Source organism: Oreochromis niloticus, linkage group LG3 (genome assembly GCF_001858045.2).
Source record: "Oreochromis niloticus isolate F11D_XX linkage group LG3, O_niloticus_UMD_NMBU, whole genome shotgun sequence".
NCBI classification, from domain to species: Eukaryota; Metazoa; Chordata; class Actinopteri; order Cichliformes; family Cichlidae; genus Oreochromis; species Oreochromis niloticus.
The window spans coordinates 46971379-46986184 of record NC_031967.2 but is presented as its reverse complement, the minus strand read 5'-3'; the positions used below and the strand labels follow the sequence as shown (position 1 = coordinate 46986184).

Sequence of the window (14806 nt, the reverse complement as noted above, 5' to 3'; positions counted from 1 at the left end):
AAGACCCCAGGACAGCGTGACTTCCCGACTGGAGTGAGGGCTCCCTCCCCGTGTGCATATGGCAGGGTGACTACAAATCCACACATCATATCCCCTCAGCTGCTATTTACCCCTTCGCAATCTATCACTTCACATAGGTCAAAACGATACGCACTTGTGGACCCTTAACGTAGTCCAGCTCTAGCCCCCTATATCTGCTGAGACACCCATCCTTTATACCCGAGATTTCACGCTTTGTTCTCACCCTTGGCCCCGTTTCGGCGAACGATCCCTCTTTTGGTGCTGGAGTGGGCTGGCCTCCGGGTCGGACAGTTCGCTTGGGTTTTCTGCAAAGTATAAACGAGCAAACATACGGCCATAATTAATATCATCACAGACATCAAACTCACAATAACAAGTAATATTTTAATTTGTGCCCTCTCTTCATGAGGGTCTAATTCACGGCGTGGCATTTTTCCAGCGTGTATTTAATGATTAAAAATAAAAGAATACAAAGCGTGATTTTCTGAGTCTCTTTGCTGCTTGCTTTTTTCTCTTTTTCAGCTACCCTTCTCCGGCCACTCAGTTTGTGGTTGCTCCTTTCTGTAGGCGCGGCGACCTCCTCCTCAGTGGTTCTCTTGCTTCGGCCTTTCGGGTAGACTACCGATCGGCCCGTTGCAACGGGGGAGAGGATTTATCTTGCCTCTTAGATTTGTTGCTCCCCGTGTCCGGTGGCGCCGGGTCCTCGTCCACTAGGCTCTCGTCTGCTGCCGCACACTGCGTCCAATGGAACCAGGTGTCGCCTTTCCCTTTCAGCTGGACCGCTGTAGCCGTCCGCCCTGTCACCTCGTATGGACCTGTCCACCTGGGTTCCTTCCACTTGCGTTTGATGACCTTAGCCACACCGCTTGGCGTCCGGGACCTCTCCTTTCTCTCTGGGGTTCTCACACGTCACCTGTTGTGAAACTGGACACAAGGGCTTTCAACTCGTTAAAATATTCAGCATGAGACCTGTTCCTTTTCTGGGGCTGCTCCGCCGAGACCACTGTCCAAGGGGCTGGAAACTGTCTCCCGGTCAGCAGCTCGTACGGGGTAAAACCTGTTGACTGATTCACAGAACATCGTATGGTCATCAAAGCAATGGGGAGTGCAGCTACCCAACTTAACCCTGTTTGTGCGCATATTTTAGCCATCTTATTTTTTAAGTTCAGATTCATTCTTTCTACTTTTCCCTGAGACTGGGGATGATACACTGTCCCAAATTTATGCTGCACTCCCAACATTCTCTCTACTTCTTGCAGATCCTGGTTTTTAAAGTGTGTGCCATTATCTGATCTAATCCTTCGGGGAAACCCGTGTCGCGGAATGTAATGGTTAATCAAACACTTTATTACACTCTTTGCGTCTTCCTTCCGGGTTGGCCAAGCCTCGGGCCAGCCGGTCAAGGCATCAACACACACCAACAAATACCTCACACCACCGGGGCCTGTCTCAATCATGTCAGTGAAATCAATTACAATCTCCTCTCCTGGTCTCTCAGGGATCAAAAACTTACCCGGCTCTGGTTTCACTGCTGGTTTGGGATTGTGTGCTCCACAGATTAGACATGTTCTGGCCTTCTCCTGTACCATGTTCCTTAATTCCGGGTGCCACCATCGACACAAGTTTTTCTCCATTTGTTTTATACCCACGTGGCCCAGTCCATGAGCTTCACTTACCTTCTGCTTGCCATTTTAGTCGTCAAAACTGGACGCCCGTCCGGGCCCCTCCACAGACCTTCCTCCTGCCAGGCTCCTCTAGCCTGCCACACCCCTTTTCCTCTGGGGATGCTTCCTTCTGAGCCTGTCTGACCTCCTCCAAGGTGTTGGTGCTCCCCTCTTCCTCTGCCGTTACCTGCACCATTTGTCTCTGTCCTTTGTAGCCTGCGGCCTTTTTTGCAGCTTCATCACGCTGTCCGGTTTCCTCTTGCCACCGGATTGTCTCCCTGTGAATGTCCTTTACATTTTACAATACTCACCTCATCTGGATCCTCTAGGGCTTTCTCCAGTTCCTCCATTTCCTTCTTGTGGCAGATCGGTGCGTTGGTTGCAGTTCTGTATCCAGCTCTCTTCCACTGAGCCAGCTCCACCTGTGCGGCTCCAAACGCATATGCTGAGTCAGTGTAAATGTTCACTTTCAGGTTCTTGGCCAACCGCAGCGCTCGGATCAGGGCTATCACTTCAGCTCTCTGGGCTGACTGCTGTCCCTCAATCCTTCCTGCCTCTATTACCTGATACTCCTGTCCTACTCTGCGAACTACAGCATACCCTGCTTTAAGTCCTTCTTCATCTCTGTGGCAGCATCCATCTGTGAACCACTCCTCTGCTCCTGCTATGGGTTCCGCTTTTAGATCCTTTCTCACTTTCTCTTCAACCTGGGCTTTCTTCACGCAATCATGTGGTTCCCCTGACCCCATTAAATCTGCCATATTAATCCCTTCATGTGTGAATGTCAGGTTAGGTGCATCTAAAACTTTGCTCAACCTCTGTTGTTTCAGTGGGGTCATTGTGAACGCCTGTGAGTTCACATAAGCCACTACACTGTGTGTGGTGAGCACTTTCAGTGGGTGTTCCCTTACTATGTGTGCTGTTTTCTGGATGATTTTTGCGACCCCTGCTGCGTGTCGTGTGCATGTTGGGTGTCTGCTTCTAATGGGCCCAGTTTATGCTAACATACATGAGCACATCTCTACTCCCCCTTTTTTCTGAAACAATACACCATTTACAATGTCATTTGTTTCAGAAACATCCAGGTAGAATGGTTCATCGTAATTTGGCGTGGCCAAGTCAGTGGCCCTCGACAAATCCTGCTTCAGTGAAATGAACGCGGACTCTGTGGCCGGTGTCCAAGACAACTCAGCCCTCAGATTTCGAGCGCCTACTTTCTTAATCAGGTCCCTTAAAGGGGCGGTTTTACCTGCGTAGTTCGGAATGAACTGTCTGCTGTAACCTGTCAAACCTAGAAAAGAAAGCAATTCTTTCACCGTTCGTGGTTTGGGATGTGTGAGAATTTGGTCTCTGTGTGTGCTCATTAACCCCACAGATTTGTGTGCAATCACCCGGCCCAGAAAAGTTACCTCCGGTCGGACCAGCTGCAGTTTTTCTTTACTGACCTTGAAGCCGCATTCTGCCAGTCGATTCAACACTGCGAGCGAGGCTGCCGTACACGCCGCCACGGAAGGAGCTGCAATTAGGAGGTCATCAACATACTGGATTAATGTGCAGCCCTCAGGCAATTGACATGGTGACAGGGCTTCTTTCAGCACCTGATTGAAAATGCCTGGGGACAGTGCAAAGCCCTGTGGCAACTGTGTATATCTGAACTGTCTGCCTCTGTATGTAAATGAAAAATGTCTCTGAGTGACTCGTGCAGTGGAAGACAAAAGAAGGCATTAGCCAAATCAATACAAGTGAACCATTTCTGGTCCCATGTAATTGCAGTGAGAGCTGTGTATGGGTTAGGCACAGGAACAGTTTCAGTGCGTAGTATTGCATTAATAGCTCTCAAATCATGTGCCATCCTGTATTTCCCCGTGCCCTGTTTTTCAACTGGTAAAATAGGCGTGTTCCAGTATGAGTGTGATGGTTCTAACACCCGTACCTGCAACAGGCCTTCAATGGTTTCTGCAATACCTGCGTCAGCCTCTGGTTTGTGCCTGTACTGTGGTTTATTGATGGGTGCATCCGACTTCAGCTCGAAAAGAACAGGTGAACAGGAAGCTAAACCCACATCAGTTGGCCCTCTGGACCACAACGTGTCAGGCAGTTTGGGGAGTTCAGCCACCGCCTCTGGATGATCTGTTTTCTCTCTGCCATGTGTTCTGGAAATTTCTTTGTGTTCTAAAATCACAGCATCGTTAGACCAACAAAGTATACGATAGATTTTACATTTAGGAGCATACCAAACATTTGGAATTTGCGTACCTTGCCACCAAGAGTTGTCCAGTGCCCGCTTGACCATTGGCCCTAGTTCTCTTGCCTCATGACCAACATGGACCGCCAAAGTAATGTGAGGGGCTGAATCCTCTCCCACATTGTACCAGGGCAATTGTTCATCCGTTAATTTGACAGCCGCGGCGACACCTTCTGGTCCAATGTAAATATTGTGTGTTTTTACATTCCAAGTTTCTCCCTCTAGATCACTCTCAATTGTTCCCTATAGGTGTCGTCTTCTTCCTTATCATAAAAAAGGGTGACGTGGTAAGGATCTCTAGGCTCAGAGTAGACGGCCAAGCTCATTATCCAGGGTCTCCATTGCTGGTATGTTCTCAGAATGCCTTCCTCCACCAGCCGTCCCCAGTATATTTCTGCTGTGGACTGCTCAGAGTCTCTGACCAGATATTGAGTCTTTGAAGGCGATCCCAGGCACGGGAATTCTTTTCCTCCTGGCAGAGAGACCGTCAGGCCGTCTGCCGAACACATAATAGTTGCTCCCAGTTTCACAAGCAGATCCCTGCCCATGAGATTTACAGGCACCTGTGGTGACACCACATATTGGTGTTTCAAAGTCTGTTTTCCCAGCTGCGTCAAAGCTGGATCAGTCAGTGGCAGAGTCATCGGAATCCCGGAGAAACCCACCACACTGACTGTGCTATTTGAAAGCGTTGCACAGTCGGGTGTGTCTCTCAATGTAGAATAAGTTGCTCCAGTGTCCACCAGGAAGGGTAGTTCTGTACCTTCCACGGTCATCGACAGCATGGGTTCTGCCGCACCCACACTGTTCGGTCTCTCCGGGCGGCGTCAGTATTGCTCCCCGTCCCAGCCCCAGTCAGCGACTGGATACTGGGCGACAGGCGCTGCACTGGGATTCGGAGCTTGGTGCGCCCCCCTGTACGCAGCTCCTCCTCTGATGTTTCCGCGTGCCTGGGGTTGATAGCCTCGCCTCACGTAGTTATTATGCACCACCGGACAGTTTCGAGACCAGTGTCCTTCTGCTCCACAGGTAAAACAGCAATTCCATCCGTCGTTGTTACGTGGAAACCCCGAATTCCGAGCTCTCAGTCCACTCCTGCCGGATCCACCACGCCCCCTTTGCGAACCACCGGTCCCCCAATTCCCAGCGGGTCTACGTTGCCCTGGTGCATTGGCGGGCCAGCGGTCATCAGGATAGAGATTCGGATCCAAATCCGGCCAGTCAGGCACCGGATCAGCCCCGGGCCTTGCCACCATTACCGTTTTGCTTGGTTCTTTCAGCTCCTTTTTCTTATTGTTAAGTTTGTCGCGAGCCTCCCCCAACTGCAACTTGACAAGCAGAGCCTGGGCTTCCTCGAGCTCTTTCTTTTGTTTATTCACCGAATCCTGTTCCTGCTGGAGGCGATGCACCACATGCCTCTCCCACTGCACAGAGTCTGCTACTGCAAAGTCTGGATTCTTCTCTAAGTCTGCTGTGACCTGTTTTGGCAGTCCTGCTAGAACGGCGGAACGGAACCACGCCCGACTTTCGCCCTCCTTACCTGGATGAATGCCTGTCTCCATCAACCACTGCTCTTTAGCTTTAGCTAAGAACTCCCCTGGTGTGTCTTTAGGGTCCCAACTTATCTTAGGAATCGTGCCGGTGTTGCGTGTTGGATACTTTTCACGAACAGCATCAAACAGGGCACTTTGGACCTCGGCAAGAGGGAGGTCATTAGCATACGTAGTGGTGCAAGCTAGCCCCTCTACATCAGCTAATCCCCCCCCCAAAAGGCAGCGTCCAGACCGAGAGCAAGCTCTTCTGCTTCGGTCAGTGTGGTCAGTTTCCTCAGCCAACTAGCCCCTCCTTCTGTAATGGGCGGAAGTTGTTTAACCAATGCTTCCAAATCTCTGATTTTATATGCTCTATACACTGGTTCACCACATGGACCAGACATCAGAGGCATATTCAGTTGTCCCTCCTGTACTCCTCTATCAAAAATTACTCTTCTATTTTTCTTCACCTGTGTCTTTCCCTTTGATGGCCCAAACATTGATCTTCTCCGACCTGGAGTGGCCTGCTTCTGTTTTCCGCCTTCATCCTATTTTACTTCGCGGTTTCTCAGCCTTATGCTTGGACCTGGGTCTGACTCAACTTCTCCCTCTTCGGCCACTTCCTCTTCATCGCCATCCTCCTCTTCATCACTCCAGGAAACCTCGTCCTCTATTTTATCCTTTGGCCTCCCCTTAAGTATTGCCCGCTTCATCACTTCCAATGTGCTGAACACCTTCAGCAGGGCCTCAGGCTCCTCATACATAAGACCATGCACTTCTCCTTCCCAGTGTTCCCGATCGGGCGTTTTTTCTGCTCCACCCGATCTCCTCATCTGGGCCTGTCCTTCCTTCTGCTGACCTGGCGATCCCTTGTGCTTGGGCAGGGCTCCCAGCTCCATCGTGGGCCGCCCCTCCTCTCGGGTGTGCATCCCCTCTTCCTGTCTGTCCTGTCTTAGCTGATCCACCAGGTGTTCCTCGGACGGCATCAGCTTATCACTCATGATCCCCCTTTGTGGCGAGGTTGGGCCTTCATCTGCAGCTGAGGCCTCCAGTCTCCCACCTTCACTACAGGGCTGACGCCCCCTGCTCTTACTTCTTCCTCTTGTCTCCTTATGTGTCCACCAGTGTATTCAACATTCACCACTCCTCCCAGGACTGTTCCTGTTTGTCCTTCAGGCCCGCGCACCTGTCCTCCATCCAAAGTCATCACCGGCATGACATAGGGTGGGGGTGGGGCACTTGGCATTAAATTAGCCCATGGGTATATTTTGGGTGTTGAGGGTCTAGCAGTTTCCTCTGTTTTGGTGGTCAAGTTCCTCATTTGCTCCTCCAACTTCTTATTTTCCTCTTTCAGTTGTTTTACTGAGGCCATTATAGTCACCATATCCCCTGCTCTGGCCGTGTCATCCTCCTTCATCCAAGATTTTGCGGCATTCCACAAAAACAACCACTTAGAGCACTTGTCATGCACTTCTCTGAGGTCCTTCATTTCTGCCTTGGTCTTTCTATTCACTGAATGACCCACAGACTCCTCTTCCAGTTGCTTCAGTTGTTCTTCACATCTTTTCCCTTCAGCTTGAAACACCAAACTCAGAGCTATTTCATCACTCAATTTCTTTTGTTGAGATGTGATGAGCTTACTTACCTCAAGCTCCATAACCTGACATTCTTTTTCAGCCGCTTTTAATGTTCCAGCATTAGCCAGTCGAACAGCTTTCTTCAGCTGTTCAAGCTGAGCCTTCAAGGGCTTATACCCTTTTATTTCACCAGAGGTCGCCCTGTCACCCATTCTGCCACACACTCACTTACCTCCTCCTGTGACGTTTTCTAGCTCCTCCTCCTCAGTTACTCTGTTGTACTTCACTTTCGGTTTCCACAACCCGTCTCACCGCTCTGACGGCCGCTTCCTCGTCTTCTCCTGCTTGGTGACACACAGAGTTTAACCCAACTTATCATAAGCCATCCGTGACTTGACCACCCGTTTATCACAACACACTTCATTTGTTCTGACCCGGGTTCCACCTTTACACGCCCTCATCCAAGCATGTCAAACTCGGCACCCGTCTCTGCCGCTTCCACCAGGGAGACAAGAAACTCCGCCGCGTTAGATGGCACCCACCCCGGGTTATTTTCATTGTCCGCCAATTCCATTAATCCCGTAAACAATAGCAAACATTTATTTACATACTCATCCAAATCATCTAACTCAACTGTTGCGGATATGGACACTTCATACGGGGCATTCTCCGTTTCTCCATGGCAAACACAGTTAATTTCAAACACCCCTTCCACGAGTGAAATATCCACTTTACAGAACGCCTCCAACAGCATTTTCGGTTATTTTCCAGCTGGTTGTTCCCTATGTAAACCTCAAGTTCAGATTAACACTCTTCAATTTTAACCCTATTATTTCAACCAACCAACCCGTTTTTATTTTATGTTATTTTTTGTTTTTGCTTTTACTGGTAAATTAACACCAACTCCCCTCTATTGTATAACTCTTCTACTCCTAATAAGTCCACTTTATTGCGTGCTCATTTCACTGTGATTTTTTCTTTAACACTCAATCCTGTAATTTTATATCTATTAATCTGTCACGCTTATTAGTGGCTCATGATTGCTTAAGGCTTATGTCTGAACTTGACCACCGAGCCGGAGTATCATTCAATCCTTACAGGACGACCACTCCATTTTCTCTGGGTCAAGACAGCTCATTCGTCTTTAACAGTTCTCTACTGATATGTCAGCATGCTACAGCCCAACATTATTATATGGCCATGTGCTTAACAAACTCAAATCATCCGATTAAACTTTGTGTACTTTATCTTATCTTCACAATTTAATCTCAAAAGGTCATCACTTTTTATACTCAGTCCTATCACCCCAACATAGGCCGCAGTGAGTTATACTTAAATGCACCATGTGTTATTATGCACAGTAAAATTTGAACGGGTTTCTCAGAGGTACTTATTGGTTTATTTAAGCCTCAGGTAAAAACACAAGAAAACTCAAGCGTCAATATCACCCGTTATGTATTGCCTAAATTAAAACAGCTTTAACTTCAAAACATCCAGCTTTGCATCACAAGAACAATACTCCGAACCCAGCTCATCAATAACATCATTGCAGCAATGAAACAAAGCCCCATGTATATCCCCATACCAAACAAAGCAACGTAATATTTACAGTCAGTTAACAATATGTATAAATCATGCTTATGACCTCAAAAACACTTTAAACCAAAACAGAGATCCTTGTGGGTTTCACAGCGGCCAACTCATTTGCATATGTTCGTACTTTCACCGTCCGTTACCCGGTCCAGTGGTACTCTATGTCAAAGGGACTAAAGGCCTGTTGGCAGAACGATAAAAACGCAGTGGCAGCTTCACCTGGGTCTCTTTCGTGTGTCTCAATGTATTTTTCCAAACACCGGAATATCAGGAAACTACGAAACAGAAAGTTAAATAACTCTAATTCTGACCGTCTTATATCTGCGGACACGGTAAAACCATAATGGTTCTGCGGCGTTTCAGCCCAACAAATGCATCTCATATGAATAACACTCCCCGTACGTGAATATTCAATCTGACAAGATCCAGAAACAAACATCCTTTTTATCTTAAGAAAAATCAAATCACAGTTGATATATTCTATCTCACAACTCAGCAAAACAGTCATACACTCATGTCAAAAATTAAGACTTTACTCACAAAATGGTAATAAACAAAACCAGCATTTTAAATACACGCATTCAGCAATACATAACAATTTCTATAAACTCCCCAAAACTCTAGGGATTTCGCAGCCACGTTCTTTATTAAACAACTGTTCAAACTCCTTCGTGCACTCACGTTAGCAGCCGTTTCATTTACATAGACACAGGTTATCTGAAAATAACTCACAGAGCTGCAGCATTCTCTCCCTCAGTCAAACTCATCACGCACTCACACACTTAAACGGTGACCCTTAAGCTCGGTCACTGATCACACATTCACCACAATTACTTCAACTCTATTTATCCTCTCGTAATATACAAAACCAACCTCTTAGTTACAGACATTTTAACAAATTTTTCAAACAATAGTTACACATTCAATCCACTCGAAACCGAAAGCGATAGTCACTATGAGCGTCACTGCTCCTCATTTACATAGACACACACCATCTAAAAATAGAAGTCAGCAGGCTGATACAGAGACTCCCTTCAGCCGAGGATTTCTTACCATTATATTATTATCTTACAGAGACGTCCTTATTTTTACAACTGCACAGATTTTTTAGGCCTCTTAGCGCCTACCAATTTCGATAAATTTACCATAACCGACTCGAACGGGCAAACCTCAGGTTTTTTGCAGTCAATTCACCAGACCAGACTCTAACTGGCCTGTCCAAATATCTAATCCTAACTTAATTTACAGGTAGCCAAATAAGCGCAAAAATAGGAGACTCTAACTCCTAGCAATTTTGGAAATTCCCCAGTTTTCCCCGGCTCGTCGTGCCGTACTATCCCTACTCTTCCGGGTAGGTCAAGGATAAACGTCTTTATCCAGGAGGGAGCGTTACCTCCGAGAAAATGCGCTTCTTAACAGACGCCGCTGTCGTTCTAGAAAAATTTATAATAATTTAAAACAACAATCTACATCCGAAGCAGGATTAAGATTGAGGCAGATCTCCCGTTGTGGACATAAGGGACTTGAACCCACGAACTGACCATCACACGTAGATCAAATGACCAACGGGGCTTCACCCCACACAATAATCAAATTCCCTACCACACTAAAATTCTCTCAGTACTGTACTTTATTAGTTTTCATTATCCTTATTTCAGCCACTATGCTCATGAGATTACAATCAGAATTAAATCAAAACAGACATTCATCAGTAACTTTCAGTGAGTAGACTTTCTAATTTTGTCGTGTTCAATCTGACACTTTTTGGAAATTCACTTCAACAGGTAGTGTCTTACCTTTTTTTTAATTCGCCGGCGAATGTCCCCTCACTTCCACCACTGATTTCCGTCTGTCCGCCTGACCACCTCGGACCCTGTCCAGCGCCTCCCTGGTCTTGGCCTTTCTCCAACCACCGGAACGAGCCCCCAAATGTTGGGGTTCAAAAGTTGGAGAAAAGGAGTACGGAGGGCTCACAAGCAAATAACAACTCTGGTCCGGAAGATGTGGTCAAAGCAAAGATTTATTGATTACACGCGTGGAGTCCGAAGCTGGGCAAAGTCAGCAATCGAACTGAACCCACGATGATTAAACAAAGGTTTTATATGGGTACAATAACAAAGCCCCCCTCTTTTGCAAAAATAGACAAAGTACAGCTTACATCACTTAAACCACAAGATGTTCCGTGAACTTTAGCATAGTTTAAAGAATATTACGTCTCTTATCTCGACATCAGTTGCACTTCCTCTAAGTACTTCGGCACAATTCTACAATTGCAGCAAAAATACATCTCCACTTCTGCCCTACCAAAATAGATCTGTTATGGTGTGTATGTGTGTCTGCAGTATATGCTAAGTATGTGTCATGACCTGGTCTGCACCCCAGCTTCACCTCACACCTCTGTCATACCCAGACATAAGGCCTGCGCTCATCCACAGCTGAACTATGTGTGACTTCTAGGCTAACTGTCACACTCAAATGATTCTACTCAAACTATGAAGGAAACACTTAAAATGAACCTAAATAAAACTTAAACTTACTTAAAAGAATATAAGTGATAAATGATAAACCTTAAATCTGAGCTCTAAAGGATACAAGTAATAAAAGATAAAAATCACTCCAGGCGTATGTCATGTAAGCAGGTGTGTTGCAATTCCTTTCAGAGCTCCTGTCCTCCTCACCGTGTATTGGCAGATCATAACGCCCGCCAAGAGTTTCTGACCCTCACTTGACCAGGAGCCACAGCTCTTTAATAAGCTCAAATGCAATCATGTGTAAAAGATTAAAATCATTTTCATAACAAAAGTTCTCTCTTCTCAGATGTACCAATATGTTTGCTCGTCTCTACTACAGTTCAATCATTGAAAATTACACTGATCAGCATACTTTGTGGAAATTACAGATTACATCATGGCAAAAGCATTTTCCAGACCTCTCAGAAGCTAAACAATAAATTCTAAAATTTCTTGGGTTGGCCACTTGAGACTGGATTTAAAAAGTAGTTTTTTTAATATGATTTTTGTAATTTTATTATAAAAAAAGAACAAAGAAAGAGACTAAACAAATATGTATTTCTGATTTGGGGGTTGAACTGTGAATGATGTTGATGTGTGCATCAAAATGTGAAATTAATTTTTGGTCTTCAAAAGAATGCTTTACAAATTTGTTTTCGTCAAGAAGTCAAGTCAAGTCTTTATTTGTCACATGCAAGTTGCCCTGCAGTGAAATGGGACCACATGTGAGGGTCACATGTGAGAGTATTGTTGCGGTTTTGTTTGTTAATCTTAATTTTCTCTAGGTGGAAGGTAGGGTATCTTTAGTGATAAAAATATAGGCCAGACATAAATGTAAACAATGCTTCAGCCTGTGCCTTTTCATTCAGTATTTGTAAAAAAAGGCAGAATGTTTTATTACTCATAGATCTTTAACACTGTACTTATTAGTGCCCTGAGGTAAAGGGTGTTTTGATCGGCCCATATTTAGGTTAAAGCAGTGTGTTTTACCCAAAATTTGTGAGTCAGGTGTAGTAATGATTAAATGAAATCTGTTATGCAAGTTTAGCTTCAAAGTTTGAATAGTTTCTACAAAAGTAATTAACATATGAGCTGGTGCTAATTATGTGTGGTACAACTAATGTTTGCTTATTTAGTTTGTATACCTAGTCACGAATACCCAAGCTGCGGCAACATCATGTGAAATCCCTGAAAAGTCACAGAAAGACAGGGGATGAGCGAAATGCTGAGGAAAAACATTACACCATGAGTTTAATGAAATGTGCAAAGCTGGCACAGGAACTAACAAAACTGGATGCTCTTGCGAGTAATGTACTTGGGTATTTAGTCAGTGCATATGTAACATATGTTACACCACAGTCAAGCAGTGTTGCCAACTCCTCAGTAAGGAAAATCGCTATTGGTCGTCCTAAAAGTCGCTAGAAGTCGCTAAATGACATCATCACCTAATTTGCATAATTGGTCATGCTAATATAATTGTAACCTATGTTGTTGGAGAGAGAAATAACATCGTGGAAGAGACATAAAGTGAGTAAAAAACGTCCTAAATGCATTTAGAGTTTATTTAGAACTACAAATTAAATTTCTTTTAGCAATTATTGTTTTTTTTAAAGTCACAATTCCAACCCTGCTCCTTTACCCGGGCTTGGACCGGCGAAAGTGACCCGAAATAGGCACTCTGGTGGAGTTACTTTGTGTGTGTGTGTTTATAAGTAGTTTTAAACCTTGTAATCCACAAACCAGCATAAGAGTAAAAGAGTAAAAGAAGAACTGACTGTGTAACAGCACCCGCTGCTTGATCAGAGTAAAAGCGATACGCGCTTTCACGTCTCTTTTTAGCGACTTTTTTTAGAAAAAATTCGCTAGGGGGACAAAGTCGCTAAGTTGGCAACACTGCAGTCAAGGGGTAGAGGAAGGTAGCATAAGGGTTAAAAAAAGAAGGGACCCTGCCCTGGTCCCCAAAACCATACACAGAAAAACCAGTTTCTTAAGTGAAAGGTGGTTTAATGTCTATAATGAAAACTAAGCTCTGGAATGAACAAAGGCCAAAATAACAAACAAAACAAGCTAAGTCAGGAGAGGAGGTGCCATCTAAAACCCTATGTTTTACAAAAACCAAACAAAAGACAGATGCTACATCTAACTCCTTAACTGAAATAAAGAGGAGAAAACAGTACACGAAAATAATAAGGCAGCTCACCCCTTCTGTTTCATTTTCTATTCACAATGTACTATTTAAAAGTGAAAATGTATCTACACACTATGTACAAAGCTCAGGGGGTCTTCTGTTGCTGCTGTCAGTTGCTGCCGCTGACATCTGCTGGGCAGGGATCTTTTAGAAACAGCCACCTGATGAGGGGACCAATCAGCCGCCGCCAGCTCCCCAACCAGGAAGGACCTGTAGAGTCGTAAAGACACAGCACAACAAAAATACACAACCGGTCCAGGGCCGTAACAACATAGTTAAATAAGGTTCAAGTTAAATTCCGCTAAATGGGACATTGGCACCACCTACTGTTGTAAATGTCACCCTGCAATAACCACAAAGGGCAAGGAATTCTGGGTAATCCTCAGAGTAATAGACGATTCCCGTAGAGATAAGGAATGTGTAAATGTCATGAACAAAAAAAGTCATGTTGCTAGCTGTAAAGGTAACACAAGTTGACCCAGTTATTTTTGGTTAAACATTATTTCCCGTGGGTTATTTCTCCCATCCTTATGTTGGGTTAAACCAGGTGTGGGCAACTGCAGGGCTCAAGGGCCGGTGTCCTGCAGGTTTTAGATGTGTCCTTGATCCAAGACAGCTGATTTAAATAGCTTAATTACCTCATAACATCTCATGAAGTTCTCCAGAGACCTGGTAATGAACTAATCATTTGATTCAGGTGTGCTGACCCAGGGTGAGATCTAAAACCTGCAGGACACCGGCCCCTGAGGCCTGGAGTTGCCCACCCCTGGGTTAAACTTTCGTGTATGTGAGACTTCTTTATCAGTAAAGAGACCCGGGAGTATAGTTAGCTAACACTGATGTCACCTTTCCCGACCCCATTCGTTCATTTAAAGGCCTGAGAAGACATAACCCAGAGGTCACACATACAAAGTCTTGTACCCAAATTTATTTGATAGATGATAAAATTTTGTATGTTAAGTGTACTGGATATGCAACCCCCTGTCCATGCACTGTGTGAGGAGGATTAAGATTTAAAGTTCCTGCTGGTTTCATTTTTTCTTCTGAAAACTAGCATCCCATTTATCACTCTTGCTCACAACTAAAACCCCAGCCAGAAAATACCCCTGACATGAATTTTCAACATGACATTCAGATACACTTACAATTTGCAGCTTAGAAAAGGAAATTCAGATAATGTTTGATCAATGTCACAAGTACTGTATAATTTAAGATGTAATGGCACTGACAAAGATGGTTTATTTATTGTTGAATATTTGTCTACTATGTATTGCACTTCTTAACCTTCATTGCCGCTATGCTTATCAGATAATTTCTCCTTGGAGATGTGGACCAGGGAAACACTGGAAGATGTGCAGCAGGTAGCCGAACTATTGATAACAAGTCTTTGAATTTAAACAAGTGCATCGCTGTGCAGTTTAGGTTAGTTTTAATGTTCATTTTCAAGCCCCTCTTACAAAATGCCCTACATAAGCT

The 14806-nt window shown here is 44.9% G+C and overlaps 1 protein-coding gene across 1 annotated transcript; it reads right to left on the bottom strand.

The window, feature by feature from the left end:
• Positions 1-3373: 3373 nt before the first annotated feature.
• On the bottom strand, positions 3374-6463 carry LOC112845727 (uncharacterized). Its single transcript, XM_025905105.1, has 3 exons — positions 6049-6463; positions 3942-5683; positions 3374-3857 (listed from the first exon to the last, which is right to left on the bottom strand). The coding sequence occupies exons 1-2, from the start codon at positions 6461-6463 to the stop codon at positions 4758-4760; spliced, it is 1341 nt and encodes a 446-aa protein (XP_025760890.1). The 3' UTR covers positions 3374-3857; positions 3942-4757.
• Between the last annotated feature and the right edge of the window lie 8343 nt (positions 6464-14806).